Source organism: Cloeon dipterum, chromosome 2 (assembly GCF_949628265.1).
Source record: "Cloeon dipterum chromosome 2, ieCloDipt1.1, whole genome shotgun sequence".
Classification (NCBI taxonomy): Eukaryota; Metazoa; Arthropoda; class Insecta; order Ephemeroptera; family Baetidae; genus Cloeon; species Cloeon dipterum.
The window spans coordinates 9,375,199-9,393,431 of NC_088787.1; the positions used below are offsets into that span (position 1 = coordinate 9,375,199).

At 36.3% G+C, this 18,233-nt stretch overlaps 1 protein-coding gene across 1 annotated transcript in view; it reads left to right on the plus strand.

Moving 5' to 3' along the window:
* Window positions 1-18,233, plus strand: part of tok (tolkin) — a 34,863-nt gene that overhangs the window by 7,286 nt on the left and 9,344 nt on the right. The window contains exons 2-4 of the mRNA XM_065478195.1: window positions 8,135-8,345; window positions 13,925-14,161; window positions 14,309-14,487. Coding sequence (XP_065334267.1) covers window positions 8,135-8,345; window positions 13,925-14,161; window positions 14,309-14,487 — 627 coding nt within the window. The remainder of the gene's footprint in view (window positions 1-8,134; window positions 8,346-13,924; window positions 14,162-14,308; window positions 14,488-18,233) is intronic.

The window sequence follows — 18,233 nt, forward strand, 5'->3', positions numbered from 1 at the left end:
TATAGGCAAATGAAATAAGGAATGGGAGGTTAAAAAATTAAAAAAATGTGTAAAATAAAATTAATATCACACGCTCTCGTTCCTTACAGCTGCTTTTTTGGCCCTGCAGGCAGTATTTTTAGATACAAAAGTAATTTTACTGTTGTTCAGCAGAGCTAAAGTCTGATTTTTAATTTATTTAGTCACAAAAAACACGTCATTAATTTATTGCCTGTAAAAAAAATCACCAGGTATGTTTAAAATAACGCAAAAAACAGTTTTTATATTTTTTTACAGTACTTTAGTTTGGAGAAATCTGAGATAAAATTCATACATTGTTTAAAGTCGATTACCCCAAAATAAATGGTGTGCTAAATTAAGAGTTCAATGTTATTTATTTGAAAATAACTACTCTCTGACCTCTGACGAACAAGTTTTTCCTTGTGTCAAGGCCGAAAATCTTAGATAACGTCATTTAATTTTTATAAAATTCAAATTCTCGACCAATTTTTCTTTTTCTTTTTTAAATTTGGGGTTTGCGTGATTCATAATGCATCTAAATATTTTAATTCCAAGAAATAATTTGATTCATGTATACTTATTATTCTCTGCCTGTTAAAAATGAATTTAATTAGCATTATTTGTCTAATTATTTTAATAAGCAAGTATTTTGGTCCTAGAACGCATGTCAGTGTTAATTTGTAGTCAAATTTATTCCTAGAAAAATCTCATTTCAAGTTAATTTTGCACAGTAACAATCCATTATCCAATTGCTATGCAAACTAGTCTAATTAAGCTCCACAAAAAAAAAACACTTCCGGGGCGTAGAAATCCAATCCCATTTCCCAGAAACGATTTTTCGCTAATTGCCTTTCATTACTGCTCTGAGCTGCATTATTTAATAAAATTGCAGAGTCGATGGAATGACGTGGGACAAAAAACTGCGAATCGCGTTGTTCGTGATGCGCGCAGCTCGTGAAATTTTGAAACCGACTCGGATTTCAATTGCGTGCGGTTTGCGCTTTATTCAGCCTCGTACTTTTATGGCTCAATCAGCGGCCCTGCAGGCTGGCTGCGATGGATTTTCTTGATTAGTCAGTCTTTCACTGGTAATCCGCTTTCGGCGCAAAAACTGGTCTCTCTCTTAATCAGATTATAGCTCTCGGGTTAAATATTTTTGAGTTTGCCGTCTAGTTTTGCTACTTGTCTTTGATATAACAAAAAAAAATATAATAATTTTTAAACTGAAATATTGCAAAAAAATGCTTTGTTTACTTTTTTACATTTTTTTAAATAAATATTAAATTAATATATAAACTGTTGATATTCAAATAATTAAATTCTATTATATTTTCTTTAAATTTTAACATAAAATTACTATTTAATTTATAAATTTGCATGAAAGCCGGTATTAGGATATTAATATAAGTGAAGTCTTATTTTACAGATCTTGTCCTCAGATAAATTAAATCTAGTTTTGCAAATAAATAGAAAAATCCACGTTACCTAAATAGGCTAGAAGAGTAAGTGTCTCTCGTTGGCTGTTTTCCCTGTGCGCCGGTTTGTATTTTTGCAGCAAGTAATACACCTTCAGGGGACTGACCTTCACTTTTGCTGCTTGACAACAACAGATTCACTCTTGGAGCCGAGTGTGCTCTTGAAATATCGCAACAATCAGGCTAATAAATCGCTTTTCAGCACTCTTTTGACAACTCCCCCTCTGGCCGTTTGCGCCGCTCGATCCGCACTCTCGGCAAGAGGATTTACTTTACAGTAGCCACCGTCGCTTAGTTCTCTTTAAAGCAGTCGAATAAAACTTACTTGCAAGAATTGCTGCAAAACGATGGATTTTTCTTGCTTTATCTGAGTCAATTTTTTCTCTTTATTTATGCAGTTTTAGACGGCTAGATTTTTTATAGAAATTTTTTAAAATATAATATTTTGTAATCTTTTGACATTTTAAACTCTTTTAATTTAATCGCCCATTGAAAAGCGTATTTTGCTTTAGCAATTTGTAATTATTTATTTTTAAAATTGGTAGAAATCAAATTAGGATCATGAATTAATTAAATTTCACTGCTTGTTGCTCAATATTTCGAAAAGTTTAACAGCTTTTATCCCATTTTTGTTTTCGTCGTCACGAACTATTAAATGGTGTGCAAATTATAGGGAAACTTTCCCTACTTGTGAAATAAAACGTGATTTCAAATAGGGAGATAGTGCTTGCTGCTTGATCCGTCTTTTTCATAAATATTAATGTTTATTTGGAAAACTGCTGCTTATTCCCAAAATTAGAGTAAATTTAAATGTATAAAAATTATTATTTAAATTCAAATTTAACTATAATAGAGTGTTTGGCATAAAGAATGAGCCGGATTTTAAAAAGAATGAAATTAAAAATAAATTCCTATTTTATCTTGCGTATTTATTTTCCTGTTTAACAGCTATACAATTTTTGGAGAAATGTAATAAATTTAAATTAATAATTTTTAAACTTGCACAAAACAGATCAATTTTAAGCAGGTCATCGTCATGAGATATGCTTGTCGGTTTTATCCAGTATGATTTGGGCAGGTCTATACCAAAAAAAAACTACTGTCGATTGTCTAAATTTCACAGAGAGAGCAGGCCTTAATTTTAAATTGGTACAATTTTAGGCAATATAATTACGCGCTATTTTCCATGCAAATTGCTCGCTCAAAGTTTTATAGGCCCGGCTACTCGACCTCTTTCGTGTCCTTCTCGTTTTGAGTAATTGCAGTGCAGTTTTATTTATTGCTGACGTTTTCTCATCTGCTCGGCGCAGAGATATTCGGTGTGAATGACTCGGGCTTGTTGCTCAAGGATTTCTGTATCTGCTTCCTCTCCATCTGCATTATGCTAATATTCGCTCTCGAACTCCCGAGGCTAGGACAACCTGCAATTTTTCGTGAGTGCGTGCGTGCGCTGTGGAAAAGTTTGCTGAATGAATTCAGCGGACAGAACTACTCATATGCGCGCGTCGTGTTGTAAATAATCTGCGCCCAGAATCGGAACGGCCGGGGAGCGCATGCAGCTAGGCAGTTTCAAAAAGCCGTCTATTCAGTGCGCACCGGCGGAAAGGAAATTGGACGGATGAATGAGACGAAGAGATAATCTCCCGCAACGTGCTCCTTTCAGCTGATTTATTTCGCGTGTTCGAGCTGATTCAGTAAATGACCTGAAAATGATCGATGGTGCCCCGATGCTCACAATCAGTTAGAAACCGAAATGATGCAGATCCGAGGCCAGAAATACATTCGTTTTCCCCCAGTTACTGCTTGAATGTCCCCATTTGATAAGAATTGGTGCTGCAAAATCCTGGATATTCCTTGTTGCCATTGCATAAAACGTAAAACTCGCCTTTAAAAAAAAATTGTCTAATTTTTTATGCCCTCTTAACTATTTTATGAGCTGTTTTTGTTGATATGTATTTAAATTTATTATTTTCTTCTAAATAAAACCCCCCTGCTCATGTGTATTTGACCAAATTTAACCAACATAATATTTTTCAAATAAATTAAGGCAAGCCAAGAATTTATTGAACCTCATTTTGCAAACAAATATATCACAAAAGTACTAAATTCGGTTTATGGCTTCTATTTTATTGTTTAAATTAGATAATATGCGCGCAATCAGTGAAGTTATTTTTTAAGTAAAGGAAATTTGAAATTAATTTAAATTATCTACAGCGGGGTCCAGATGTGCGATAAAATTGGTTCGCACTGCGCAGATCCAAGATGGCGTCAGAATGTGGGAACTGGGAAGCAAAAAGCTCTCTTTGGATTCCCGTACGAGTGTCAAGAGTGTGTTTTTACGATTCAAAAGACACAATTAGTACAATGTCACAATATTGACGAAAACCTAATTCTTTTCGTGCATTTTCACGTGACTGTTTTTTCGCGCCATACTCCACCGGACGCCATATCTACGCGTCGCACGGATCTGGACCCCGATGATTATCTATACATTAAAAGTGTCAGATTATGTGAAGGAGATTCAAAATAATAATTAAACCCTTCTGAAAAAAGATGAGATTCCACTCTCCTCCATAATATTTGCGTTTGTTTATTCAGAGAGCTGGAGCCGCGCGGAGAGATAATGAAATTCCAGGTGAAACGAGAGCAGACCGCGAGCAATTAATTTCTACTCTCGTATGGTACGGGTGTGTGTGAGTGTGTTTGTGTGTGTGAGCGGCCGTTGCAAACTGCGCGATAATTACTCTCGAACACGTGCTCAGGAGAGAGAGAGGGAAAAAAGTGCCGCACACAAAGGATGACTTTTAATTTGGTGTGTCGGCCGCAAAAACACGGCCGCGCGGCATATTTTTATTGCCTCTGCAGGATAATAACCGCACATACACATCAATTACTGCGCAAATTATTCGGCCATTACCGCACTTCCAAATGGCTAATAATAAAAAGCGGCGCCGCTTTAATTAAAAACGCACGCCAGATTTTTCATCCACGGGGAGCGTGGAGTGAGTCTGAAAATAATTCATTCTGTGGGATACCCGGCCGCTTTAATTTACATTTTAATATTGATGAACCGTTCCGCGTGTCAAAATATTGATCTCGAATTCGGAATTTTACGGAGCACTTCATTTGCATTGGCTCGAATAGTAAATATTTGGAGTCTTTATTTCAAGTGGATCGATACAGGGCGAGAATTGAACATTATTTGAATTGAATGGATGCAACAAGCATCAGTTGATCGGTAAATAATTTGTTCTATAATTTGAAATAATAAAAAAGGACCTTGCTATAGTAAATATTCAATTTTTCTCTTAAATTTACACCGCTTGACCAAATTTTCTTTGCATCAGCGGGGGCTAGATTCTTGCGACGCGAAGATATGGCGACCGGTGGAGTATGGCGCGAAAAAACGGTCACGTGAAAATGCGCGAAAAGAAGCAAGTTTTCGTCAATATTGTGGCATAATTTGCATTACTTGTACTAATTGTGTCTTTTGGATCGTAAAAACAAACTCTCGACACTCGCACGGGAATCCAAAGAGAGATTTTGGTTTCCCTCATTCAGACGCCATCTTGGATCTGCGCAGAGGGAACCAATTTTATCGCACATCTTGCTCCCGCTGCTTTGCATATTTCAGTTCCTCTCGTCGAGATCTTTCCGCAACGGCGTATTAAATTCTTAGGGGAAACTCTTAGTTGGGAAATAAAATAGGGTTTCAAGTAAAGAGACAGTCCTCACCATTTTGAAAAGCAAACTAACTTTGCAGCCACTTTTCTAAAAAAATTACAGTCAATTTTAGCTTAAATTAAATCCTGGCTAAAAGGATTTTCCAGGCTTTTGCAGTATTAATCCTCTTTAAAACGTATTTCCAATATCCCATACAGGGATCTGAAATAATTTTAACCCCATTTTCGTCTTTTGAGACACATTTAAAAGTTTTGTCTATTTTGAATAAATACTGATGGCCAACGATTTGCACTCATTTTTAGCAACATTTACATTCATTTAAACGATTTACGACGAATTTCCGTTGACGGGACGCATCCTTGATAAGTTTAGACGCAAAACGTTCGATCTGTCGTAGTACAAATACAGATTGACCCATGGCGGAAAAAAAGACCAGTGCAGTGCAGTTTCCACGTGCCGCGCGGCGTACGAGAACCCAATAATTTTGTTTGCTCCGATTGACCTGTTGGATAAACAAGCAGGGCAAAGGTCAAACAGCATTTATTTAAAAAATGCTCCGAGCAAGAGAGATCGAGCAAATTAGGAGAATTATTGGTTGGTGGCTGCAGGCGAGGAGAAAAGACGGTGCAACGTGCGTTAAAACTCAAACCGGTGGCGGATTAAATTTCACGGCACACATCATTGAGGCGCCCCTCTCGAAACGAAGACTTACAAATTGTAAGCATCACTCCACACGTTTAACCCCTTTAGTCGTCGCCAGGTCTCGCTCTCCGTTCTCTCTTTCTCTTTCTCTTTCTCTTTCGCGCAGCATCATTTTTGGTTGGCAAAAAAACGCGAAGCGTGCCTCGGTATTAAATTACACTGCGCGGCGACGCATCCCTTTGTCATTCCCAAAACACATGCACGCAAAAACAACAAAACACCCGCCAACTTTTGCCTCGCAACAGACGACAGGCACGGACTGTCTGCCTAATCAGGCAGAAGTGGTTTCTGCTCTGCGACCGCTATCCGATTTCAGTTTTTCCAACGACAACTTCAAGGTGAAAATCCGGGTCTTTTGCCTCCGCGTTCACCCCTTTAGATCGCTTAAAGCGGTTAGGATTTTTTAGAACACAAAATACATAATGGATGCTACGCCGCTTTGTTATCTTTCATAATATGGGATCTATTTTTATTTACTCTGCGGTTATTCGTCCACTCTTAAATTGTCTTGGTGATAGATTTTGAAAAGAACTCTAAAATCCTTTAGAAATGAGGCAAATATAGGAGAAAGAACTTTCATTATTTGATTTATGTTCAGTTGATAATAAATTGCATGAAGAAACTATTTATTTAACTTTTTTGTTCTTGAATGGTAAATTATTTAAACATGTGTAGGTATTTAAAATTTTGCTTTTTTAAACAACCTTATTAAATAACATTACAAAAATAATTAACATTGTATTATTAAATTAATATATAATAAATGTTTTTGACAACTGCAAATACTCTGCTTTTATAAATTTACACTAAGGTTAAACTATTTGTTTTTTTATATTTTAAATTCAACTTAGTCGATCTTTCTTGTTAGGGGACTATTCTGATCCTAATGCTTTGAATTTGGCACTCAACAAAATTTATTTCGATGTACTTCAGCCAAAAATCGGTCCACCAGTCGCCGTAAAAAGCAAAAATGATATTTTTCTAATGAAATAAATTATTCGATAATTCTACTGCAATTGTCTTGAACAATTTTTATTTTCAGGACGTCGAAAGGAATAATAAAAGCATGCGTATTTTGGCAGGATAATTAGCCTTATATTGCAGAGGTACATTAAAATCGTAAATATAGTCAATGGTGGCTTTAAACACTAATTATTGCAAATTGCTTTGGCAAATGATAAATAATTAAATAAATAAATAAAATTTTAGATTTCTGCGTGTCAAATTAAATATTTTACACCATAGAAAGCACAAGTAATAGGATTGAAAATAAAAAATCTAAATGGAAATGCCTGAAAATTGATAGTAAATTGTTGACACCATCATATAATCAAAAGAATAACAATTTCTAAAAAAACTTAACGATTTTTATTTATTTTTTGTTATCTTCTCATAGCTTAAAATACTATACTGACAATATCGTTTCCTTACTTAAAGATATATTATCATGCACAAACATTGCCCTGTTAAGCAAGAATAAAGCACCTAGAACAATCTAAGGTGTAGAAAAAAAGTCTAAAAATAGCCTGCTCCCGAAAATTTCACAGTCGTTTAGGAATCACTCCAGCAAACACCATAGTTTTAGACGGTCGCAGTCCGTTCTTTAACATTCGACTGTCAAATAAAAAGTGGAGCCAATGTGGTAATAGTAATAATAAAGTAAAAACCGCACCGCACCGCTCTACGCACATATTAACAAAAAAAAGGGCCGCGAGCTCTCGTGTTGATGCTGTTGGCGGCCAATTTGTCAGCGTGACATAAATGTGCCTGCTTGATGATGATGATGATTTTCTTTCTCTCACGCGTTTGTTTGTCAGCGACAGAGTGTGCGAAACCCCGCCCTGTGTCTTCCTCTCAACCCCTCGACGCGCCGACCATTAAAAGCGGAAAAAACGCTCAGTCAGCGAGGCTTAATTATTCCTTTTGTTCGACTTTGTCATCATTAACTTCGTTAAAACCAAACTGCCGTCTGCAAATTCGCTTCCATTGCCGTTTTTTTCTGCGTTTGACAACCAATTGATTGTTAATTGAATCAATCATCGATTAGAAAATTTTAAAATTAAAAAATGTTACATTTTTTATGTGATACAAAAATGGAGCATATTATTTCACACAGTGAACCATTAAAATTTCAAACAGGTTTTAGAGTATATATACAAAAATTTGGCGTCTTTTTAGTCTAAAATTCAAACTAATTTTAATACATTAAACGTTTGCTAGAAAAAATTCAATAATTTCGCATTATTTTTGCATAAATATAATTCTCTTTTCAGAGCGGAGAGACGAAGACATCGCACTGCCGAACGTCCAGCAAGATATGCAGCTGGCCCTGCAGCGAGAGTGGGACCGGCAGCACACCATTCCCGTCCACCCCCTGTCGCATAATCAGCACCACCCCCACAAACAACACCAACACAACCCCTCGAATCACACGGAGGGCAATAAGCGCCGCAAACACAGAAATAAATCGAAACGAAGGCACAAGTAAGTCCTGTTCTGTTTTCCCCGATAATCTCCTTCAATTATCGAATATTATCAACTCTGCTGAGATAAAGGCGGGTAAAGTCAAATAAAAGTTATTTAAATTTTTCTCATTAAAATCTTTATCGGCACTTACATAAGGATCACAACCTTATTGACAATAAATAATGTGTTATTTTTAATTGATTTTACCGGGTTCAATAAAACATTCCCTCTCTTGGAAGCGACCTACAGTCTCTTTGGTACATTTCGTCCAAGAAAACGATTGATTTTCAAGTGACAATCACGAATAAATCATTTTTAAAACATCAATCATAATAGCTATCCTCTATTATTTATTGCTAAGCTTCCTAGTTTGCTGCAAAATACGAAAATCTTGAATAAAACTGTTGGACATAATTTAACTAATGCGTGCAAGCGTTAAAACACGTGGGCGAGATAATACTAAAAAAACTGAGTAACTTGTTGACAACAAAATTAGACCAATTATTGAATTCTTTTAGCTGCACGTGTATGCCCCTATGACCTAAGATTGAGATAAGAAAAACACTTAAATACAATGTATATTAATTTTCTTATTTTCTCGTTGAAGTCAATTTAATGTACATTTCATTGCTTTGAGCAAAATGCATTATTGTTTCTGCTCTGATCTTAGCTTCAAGAAACCTAATTCTTTGTCTATTTTGTGCATTTACTAAGGGAAACCTAAAATCAGAAACTTGTAGATGATAAATTGATAAATGGCCCCCATCTTTTAGCATTATTTGGGATTTATGAATTGCGAAAACAAGCATAAAAAATTTGCAAAACTTTTATTCGTTTCAATTAAAGCACATAATTGCATTTTTATCTGTATCAGCGGGGGCCAGATTCGTGCGAAGCGCAGATATGACGTCCGGTGGAGCATGGCGCGAAAAACGGTGACGTGAAAATGCGCAAAAAGAACCACGTTATCGTCGATATTGTGACATAATTTGCATCACTAGTACTAATTGTGTCTTTTGGATCGTAATAACAAACTCTTGTCACTCGTACAGCATCCAAAGAGAGCTTTTTGTTTCCCACTGCTTGGATCTGCGCAGTGCGAACCAATTTTATCGCACATCTGGTACCCGCTGAACTGCACGAAAAAAACTCTAGCAATCGTCTGTCTGTAGAATTATTCAGGACAACAAAAATTGCGGGCTTCTAATCTGCAATAGATTATCAGAAAATTAAGAAACCCTCTTTATCACATTTTTGTTAAATTCAATCTACAAAAGCAACATGTGGAATTTCTGCATTTTATAAAGCATCTCATTACATTAAAGATTTTGAGGTGTGTATTTTAAAATCTTAACTCATTAAAAAAGAAAAAGAAAATAAATAGTCCGTGCGTCACAAAACTTTGCTTCATTACAATCAGAACCGGCTTACAACTGGAACAAAGAAGCCTCGAACTTTTAAGTTGCACCATTGTCTTATTTGTCAATAATAACAGTCTTGATTAACTCCACTTGGCGGCGCGATGCATTTTAAAGTGCACTCTGACTGTGCATAATGAGAGCTGATTTGAATAAAACATTGTATAGTCTCGCTGCCGCCGCCGCACAGCGCGGAGAAAATTGGGATGCTGGCTCTGTGTTTGTTCTTCTTCTTCTTCCATCAGCAACTTTGACGACACGTATAGAGCAGCGGAATTGCTCCATTATTATTGTGTTATTGCCGCGCGCTCTGCACAGTGCACTCACTGTCGAATTAATCACCGAATTAAAAGCGCGCTCCGCGATGCAATTAGCCCGAGTAATGAAGACATGAACTCGGCTTTGTGTAATTGCCCTACTGCGATTTGCATAATTATTATAAACAGCACTTTATTTCACCATTAATACATATTACTCAACTTGCACGATCAGAACTTGTCGAGGCAGCGAATAATTTTCACCGGTGTTGCTGCTATCGCTACTTTCGCTAGATGGATTATTATTTATAAAAGAAATAGTATTAGACTAAATAAATGATTGTATGAATGGCTTACTGGAAGAAGTCTATATTTTTTTTAAATATGTAGTGGTTGCGGAGTTCAGCTCCCACTCCTTTTTCATTTTTGATCTAGGGAATTGCTATTAATGATTGTTAGACGATATTTGTTAGAAATTCGTTAATGCAACAGAGAGAGATTTTGAATTTAAATTAGTTTTCGCCGGACACACAAGCCAACAAGTCGCATCTTAAAGAGGAATGATACTGCAAAAGCCTGGAAAATGCTTGTTGCCAATGCATAACCTCGCCCCTTAGGATTCAGTTAAAGCCTTAATTGACCCAAGAAGCACTGTAATTTTTTGAGAAAATTGGCTGGAAAGTTACCGTGCTTTTCAAATGGCAATGGCTGTCTCCTTACTTGAAATCCGATTTAATTTCAAAACCAAGAGTTTCCCCAATAAGTGACATACACCGTTGGACCGATCTCGACGAGAGGAATCTAAATATGCCAAGAAAATGTGGTCAACCACTGTAAATTTTGGAGAAAAATGGCGAAATTTGAATTTTTATTGTAGGAAGGTCCTTTTTATTATTGCAAATTGTTGAACATATTGTTTATCGATCAATTGTTTATGGCATCCAACAATTTAAATAAATTTCAATTGTTGCCCAGTATCATTCCACTTTAAATTAAGAAGAAAATAAGTGTTTCAAATAAAAAAAACTCATGACTCAATATTCGTTGTATTATGAACAATTAGTTAATAAATTCTTCAATTAAACGGACTGTTCAAAATTTGGGTGCAAAATAATCTAAAGTTAGTCCAACACGACAATGAAAATCTCCAGGATACAAATTTCTCTAGATTTTAAAAGTTATCTGGCCCCTAAATTACATTTCTCTTGTTTTAATCTTTGCAACGGTGAATGGCTACTACTTTGAACGAAATAATTCGAAATTTTGATACACAGTTGAAAAGCATGACAATTTTGGAGCTGCTACTATCGGAGACCTGGGGAAATTTTAGTTCTGATTAAATTTTAGGACAAAAAACTTTCCGGCTTAGAGAATCGTGACCATAGAAAAAAGAAAAGGGTTTTTTCTAATCTATTTTGAAATAAATTACAGCCCTAATAAACAAAGCTCTCTGCTGCTAGAAACTTCCATGACAGCAGTAATGGAATCAAATTAAAAACAGAGCATTCCTTTACGCAATACGAACTCTGTCTGCGCGTGATATAGTTTCAGAACGATAATGATGATATACACTGAGCCGGATTCACCCCAATAAAAGAGTCGGCTTATTATGAGTGGCTCGCACCTGACAACAGCCCTGACCTTGCGCCTGGCTCCCTTCATTATTACTCATTTCCTCTCGCATGCAGCTCGAGTTTCTGGTACCTGCTGGAGGAACTTTTCACCCCCGCTGTCAATGCAGAGGGAGGAAAGCTGGAAATAATTAAGCGGTTCGAGTTCGGTTCCGAGTTATCAGCACCACTGCAGAGCCAATTAAATTAAAAGCGAGTCAATTAAAGCTGCAGAGCGGCGATAAGCGCGTCGGATTTATCTCTAGCAGAGATCCGATTATCCGGCACTATAATCCCTGAATAAATATTATTGCAATTAACTCGAGTGCCGTGCCGACCGTTGCTGCAACCCGTATTCAACGCTCGACTTTAAAATAATCTGCTTTTTTATGCAAAACTGATTCTATATAGTTTGACTTTTTCTGATGGGTTTTAAAATACAAATTTATTCAGCAGATAAATCGCTAGATTGAAAGTTATTTATTATATTCTAGTTTTATTTGAATGTTAATAAAAGCAAAGAGACCAGGAAGGTTTCCTGTTGTACAGAAATTCCATTTTTTGCTTATAAATTTTAAAATGTGATGAAACGCGATCTTGCCGATTGAGTGCTTTAAGAATAAGGGTTAACATAAATGTTTTACAATTTTTTACATTTCTTCCAATGATACCTGCATGAATCTAAACAAAATTAGGGAATATTTTAAATGTTCAAAAATTGGAAACATTTCTTTTGGTGGCACTGCTCCATTTAAAACTGCAACTGTCTAAATTAATTATACATAAAATTAATGTTATTTAATTTAATCAGTGGGGTCCGGATTCGTGCGACGCGCAGATATCATGGCGTCCGGTAGAATATGGCGCGAAAGAACGGTCGGAAAATGCGCGAAAAGAACCAAGTTTTGTCAATATTGTGACGCATAATTTGCATTATATGTTTTTTGGATCGTAAAAATAAACTCTTGACACTCGTACGGCAATCCAAAGAGAACTTTTTGCTTCCCACATTCAGACGCCATCTTGGATCTGCGCAGTGGGAACCAATTTTATCGCACATCTGGCCCCCGCTGAATTTAATTAAATTTTCTTCAAGATTAATTTACAATTTTTATCTCAATACCTATTTATAATTGGATTGAATTTTAAATTCCCTGTTGAGTCATAATTCTTAATCAAAATTTTGGTTCTTAAAAAATTTTTCTTCTTGAGATTTTTAATCTCAAAGAGAGGCAAGGAACTGTGTGAAATGTGCTCATACGGACGGCGAAAAATTTTGCCATTCGAGAAATGAGGGCGTTTTTGCGCTAGCTGTTTCATTTCAGAGCCGAAAAAGGGTGTACATATGCGTTCCTTTCGGTCGCGCGCGGCGCCAAAAAGGTGCAAAATGTGTGTATGTGATACGGCAGAGAGAGCACTTGTGCGGAACTCGCTACACTCCACACGCGCTTTGTACTTTATTGTAATCATCAGCACTTTTCATGTGCGACCTGCTTATTTTTAATTCCGCACGAGTGCTGCCCGGACCCTTTTTTGTCGGGCCGCCGAAAGTCGTTTTCCACCCGAGACAAATCCAAATTGAGTTTCGCTGATTGCCGTTTGTGACGATAATGGCTCTGCATTTTATGTGGTACGCATTACGCAGGCAATTATTTGTCAGATTAAAAGTATTTCTGTCAAAAATATGAAAATGCACATAAATCATCAAGCGCATCTTTTAATTTAAATAATTTGTTAGTATATTTAATATATAAAATTTTATTATTTTTTATTTTTTCAATTTAATTTTTTAAATCAAAATATATCATATTACAACTCATTTACGTTATTATATTGTATATATGTAGGAGATAGTATTCACATGTTATTTTTATTATTATTTATTGCTTGTGCTCACATTATCATATTTTATGAATTAAATATTAAATCGCAAATTGTTATTTCCGGAACTATAGATATACAAGCATAGTTATAGAAAATTGAACATTGAATACAAACTTAAGATTACCTGATTGATATTAAAAATTTGAAAAAATAACAACCGTCTCTGTGGTTAAATTTTAGTAACAAAAATGGTTTTGGGATAAATTACGTTTCAGTTTAAGTTAAACTTAAAAAGATTTAGAGGGGCAGCTCTGCCGATTTGATTTTTTTCGGTAATTTAATTAAAATTTAAAAATAACAGTTAAAATAACTGCTAATTGTACTACATAACACATTAACCTAACAATAAGAAAAATAATTTTCATTTTTATGCTATTTTGTATACATAATAAAACTATTTGAAAAAAAAATACTATTTTGTGTTTCAGGGGCCGCCACAGGTCTGAGAAGAAGAGTGTGCAGAAGAGGGCGGCGACGGCGCGCAAGGACCGTATCTGGGAGGACGGCGTCATCCCGTACGACATTGACACCAACTTCAGCGGCAGCCACAAGGCCCTCTTCAAGATGGCCATGCGCCACTGGGAGAACATGACGTGCATCAAGTTCGTCGAGCGCAACCCCAGCGACCACCCCAACTACATCCTCTTCACCGAGAGACCCTGCGGGTGAGCTTCAGGTTCCACCCTACTTTTATAGCAAAAATGATTCTATTTTTTTTTTAAATCACGTTTTTACTTTTATTGCTGATGATTTATTTATAATTTTGTTTAAATATTATAAGTTTGACAGGACAATTATTTGATTCGTTCTAGGTGCTGTTCGTTTGTCGGGCGTCGAGGGAACGGTGTGCAGGCCATTTCCATCGGCAAAAACTGTGACAAGTTCGGCATTGTGGTGCACGAGCTGGGTCACGTGGTTGGATTTTGGCACGAACACACCCGACCTGACAGGGACAACCACGTGGCCATCGTCAGGGAAAACATCCATGCTGGTGAGTACAGATCAAAAGTTTTTAATCAAAATTAAAAAACTCACTGCGTTAATCACATTGAAAGGGGAAAATTGATGAATATGTCCAGTGCGTAGCTTAATATTTTTCCACGAACGTTACATGACCTTTTTTACAAAAAAAAATATATATTTGCTCTCTAAACCTGTTTGTTTTAGAAATCAACTCAGTTTTTATATTTTTATTTCAACCTTTATTAAGCGACTCAATTTTCCTGCTATGAAATTTATGACTTTGGCCTATAAATGATTTTTTTTTTGCTAGTGTTTTCCCCTTTTTATTGGAAAAATTAGATTGAAAAATAAAAGGAACAATTTAAAACTAAAAAATCATAGACTTGTAAAATAAATAAATTGTAATGATTTTAAACACCTTGTTAAATCTTTTCCTTTTGATAACTCTGAATTCTAAAGATTATTTTGGGAACAAAATTTATTTATCCTAGAAAAAAGCTTTTAATTTTCGTCAAAATAATTCAAATCCGCCTTTATAATTATCTGAGTTCGACCTCTCAGAAAGTACCGCAATATCATACTAACTAAGAGAATTATGAAAAATGCTAATAATTAATAACTCTGAACCCGTCTAAATTTGCTCGGAACTCGTCGGAAAAGAGTCGTTTAAAATTCAAACCCTTTATTAAAGTAATCCAGTTTAAAAAATCGATTCATCGAAAAATGTTTGTCCAAATTGGATGATGGCTTCACAGAAACTCGTGGCGTGCTCTTGAATGGGACGTTTTGGAGCGCTGCAACAGCCCAATTCAATTGATTTCGCGTAATTCCACGATGTCAAAGCAACGGGCGGCGCTGGCTGGGCAGGAGAGCAGAGAGCGAGAGAGAGAGAGAGAGAGAGAGAGAGAGAGAGAGAGAGAGAGAGAGAGAGAGAGAGGGCGAGTGGCTCAATTAACTGAAGCGCTCTCATCTCGTGCAGAGAGGACGTGATTGATTCGCAATCAAGCACATTAGCATGCCGCTGCACTCATGCACTCAAAATAATGTGCACGGGATTATTGGCTACGCTCTACACACCGGCCGGTACGAGGCAATGACAAATCGCACAATATGCCCTCGAGCGCACAAACAAGTGCTAAATCCGCGGGACCGTTTTCCGTGCATGACCGAACACACGAGCCGGGAATTAGAGAGATGAAATGTGCCTGTTTTTTTTAAAAGCACTCAGACGACGCACTTTGTTGCAGACGCGCGCGGTCCATAATTGCTAGACACGCCTAATTTTGCAACTTTTTAGCACATTGATAAACCAGCAAATTATTTACGACAAATAATGTCATGGATTTTAGAGGACAAAAATTAGGAAAACCTCACAATAAAACTTTGATTGCGTCATAAATTTTCGGATTTTATCAGCGGGGGCCAGTTGTGCGATAAAATTGGTTCGCACTGCGATGATCCAAGATGGCGTCTGAATGTTAGAAACAAAAAGCTCTCTTTGGATTGCCGTACGAGTCTCAAGAGCTTGTTTTTACGATCCAAAAGACACAATTAGTGCAAGAAATGCAAATTACGTCACAATATTGACGAAAACTCGGTTCTTTTCGCGTATTTTACGTGACCGTTTTTTCGCGCCATTCTCCACCTGACGCCATATCTGCGCGTCGCAAGAATCTGGCCCCCGCTGGATTTTATGGGACAATTTTGGAAAACATTCAGTATATCATCTCATCTAAAAGAAGCGCAATTTCAAAATTAGAGGTGTGCTCTATATTCCTCTTTTGCTAAGCTAACACCAATTTTGATGTCCTAGGTCAAGGTCAAAGGTCACTGCTGTTAATTTTCGTTTCCAGATAAAATTTTGGAATGTAATGAAATTTTTATCTGTTCAACTTCCTCTACCCAAACGTAGAATAAAATAATCGCATCACATTGGGAAGAGAAAAAATTAGATTAGACACAAAATAAAAATATAATGGTGCTTAATCGGGGCTCTAAAAATGGATGGGCGAAGTCAAAATTGCTTCCTTTGTTTTTAATCCGGAAAGCGTGTCCGGCGCTGCCGTAATAATGAGCCCCGCGAACGAGAGATAAGCGCAGAGCAGCTAAATTGCATTGTTGGTCAAGGACGGGGCGCTGAAGAGAGGCCCAGGCCACGAGGAGAATCGAACGCGAACGCCTTCGCTCTTCTTGTCGAATGTACGAATGGGAGCAGATGAGAGCCCAATAAAGGCGCATAAACAGCGCGCGGGGTCGGCCGCCAACAAAACGGGCCCAGAGCACAGCTGATACAACACACACTCACTCTCATTCTAATATGCATCCTCGGGGTTGGACACTTTATTCAAATCAACTGAGCCGTTAAGCATGAGCCATTGAATAAGTTCTTCTGTAAAAAAATTCCAGTAGTGAGAAACGGAAGATTTAATACCTAATATCATGCAAAAAGTATTAAAAATTTACACATTTTTTACCAGCACCAAGTTAGATCAGCTATTGAGTATTTTACAAAGTTTCTCTTCATTAAAGCGGTGAAGCTTAGTCAGTTTTTTAATCAAAAGACTTTTTGGTCCGAAATATTTGGTTTTATATTCACATTAGTGCGATCGTTCACGTAGACGCAGATTTTTTAATAAATTAAATTTTGAATTTATCGCGTGCTTTATTAAATTGCCACCGCCTGACGCTGCACTAAAATTGCCAATTTGTAAAGTTAAAAGAGTTTGTTTCGGATACATACAACTATTGAAAACAGATTAATTGTTGGAATTAAATTATTTGGTGTTTAAAAATATTTTTATACATAATTAAGAATAATCAGGGAATCTCCCAAAAAAGGATTTTGAATTGCAACATAATTTTTAAGTCCTTCAATTGAGGGGATATTAAATATTTTTTACCATTGATATTAATTCAATAATTTTGATAGCATTTAGAATGAAATGATTGTGCAAGGTTTTTTACTTAAAAATAACTCTATTAAGAAAAAAAAATATATTTTAAATTTTTATTTTCTTTCATTATTAATAACATTCAATAAACAAAAGTCTAAAAATTCAAATGAAAGTTTAATTTAATAAAAGAAAAATTATTGTAACTTAAAAACACGAACAAAAAGCGTTTTTGAGCTTGTTTAAATTTTTATTTTATCTTCACACAAACCATCATTATAACACTTTGCAAGGTAAGTACTGTGTTTAACACTGTTTTGTTAATTTCAAGGGTTGCGGTTCAAATATAGCTGACAATTGCATAATTCGTGGTTCTGTGAAGATTGGAAGCTTAGAAAATATTCAACCATCTAAATATTCAGCCGCTCTACTTCTCACTAACAAAAAATCGGGTTTGAAATGCTCAACCCAGAAGCAGTATATAAATTTGTCCCTAGCGACTCCTGCACAATGATTTTGATTTATTGCCGTGCTGTGTGTTGATTTAATTTTACGACCATGTGCATGCACTACGCGGTGGCGGCGGCACACTCCTAAATCAACTGCTGGGGAATTATTACTTATTACATTTAACTCCCTATTAATATCCCGCGAACAGCAGCAACAGCAGTTGTTGGAGCTCGCGTTCTGCAGGCTCGGTGGTTTGCTCTATATTATAATGCGCGTGTTGTACATCATTTTTTGTAGTTTCCGCTTTGATTGCTGCCCAAACACGTGTGCGTTACATCAACTGGAAATCGTTTGTTATGGCTGTGAATGAAAAATAAATACATAGATAAACGAATTTTAATCTCTTTCAAACACTAAAAATGTTTAAAAGGGT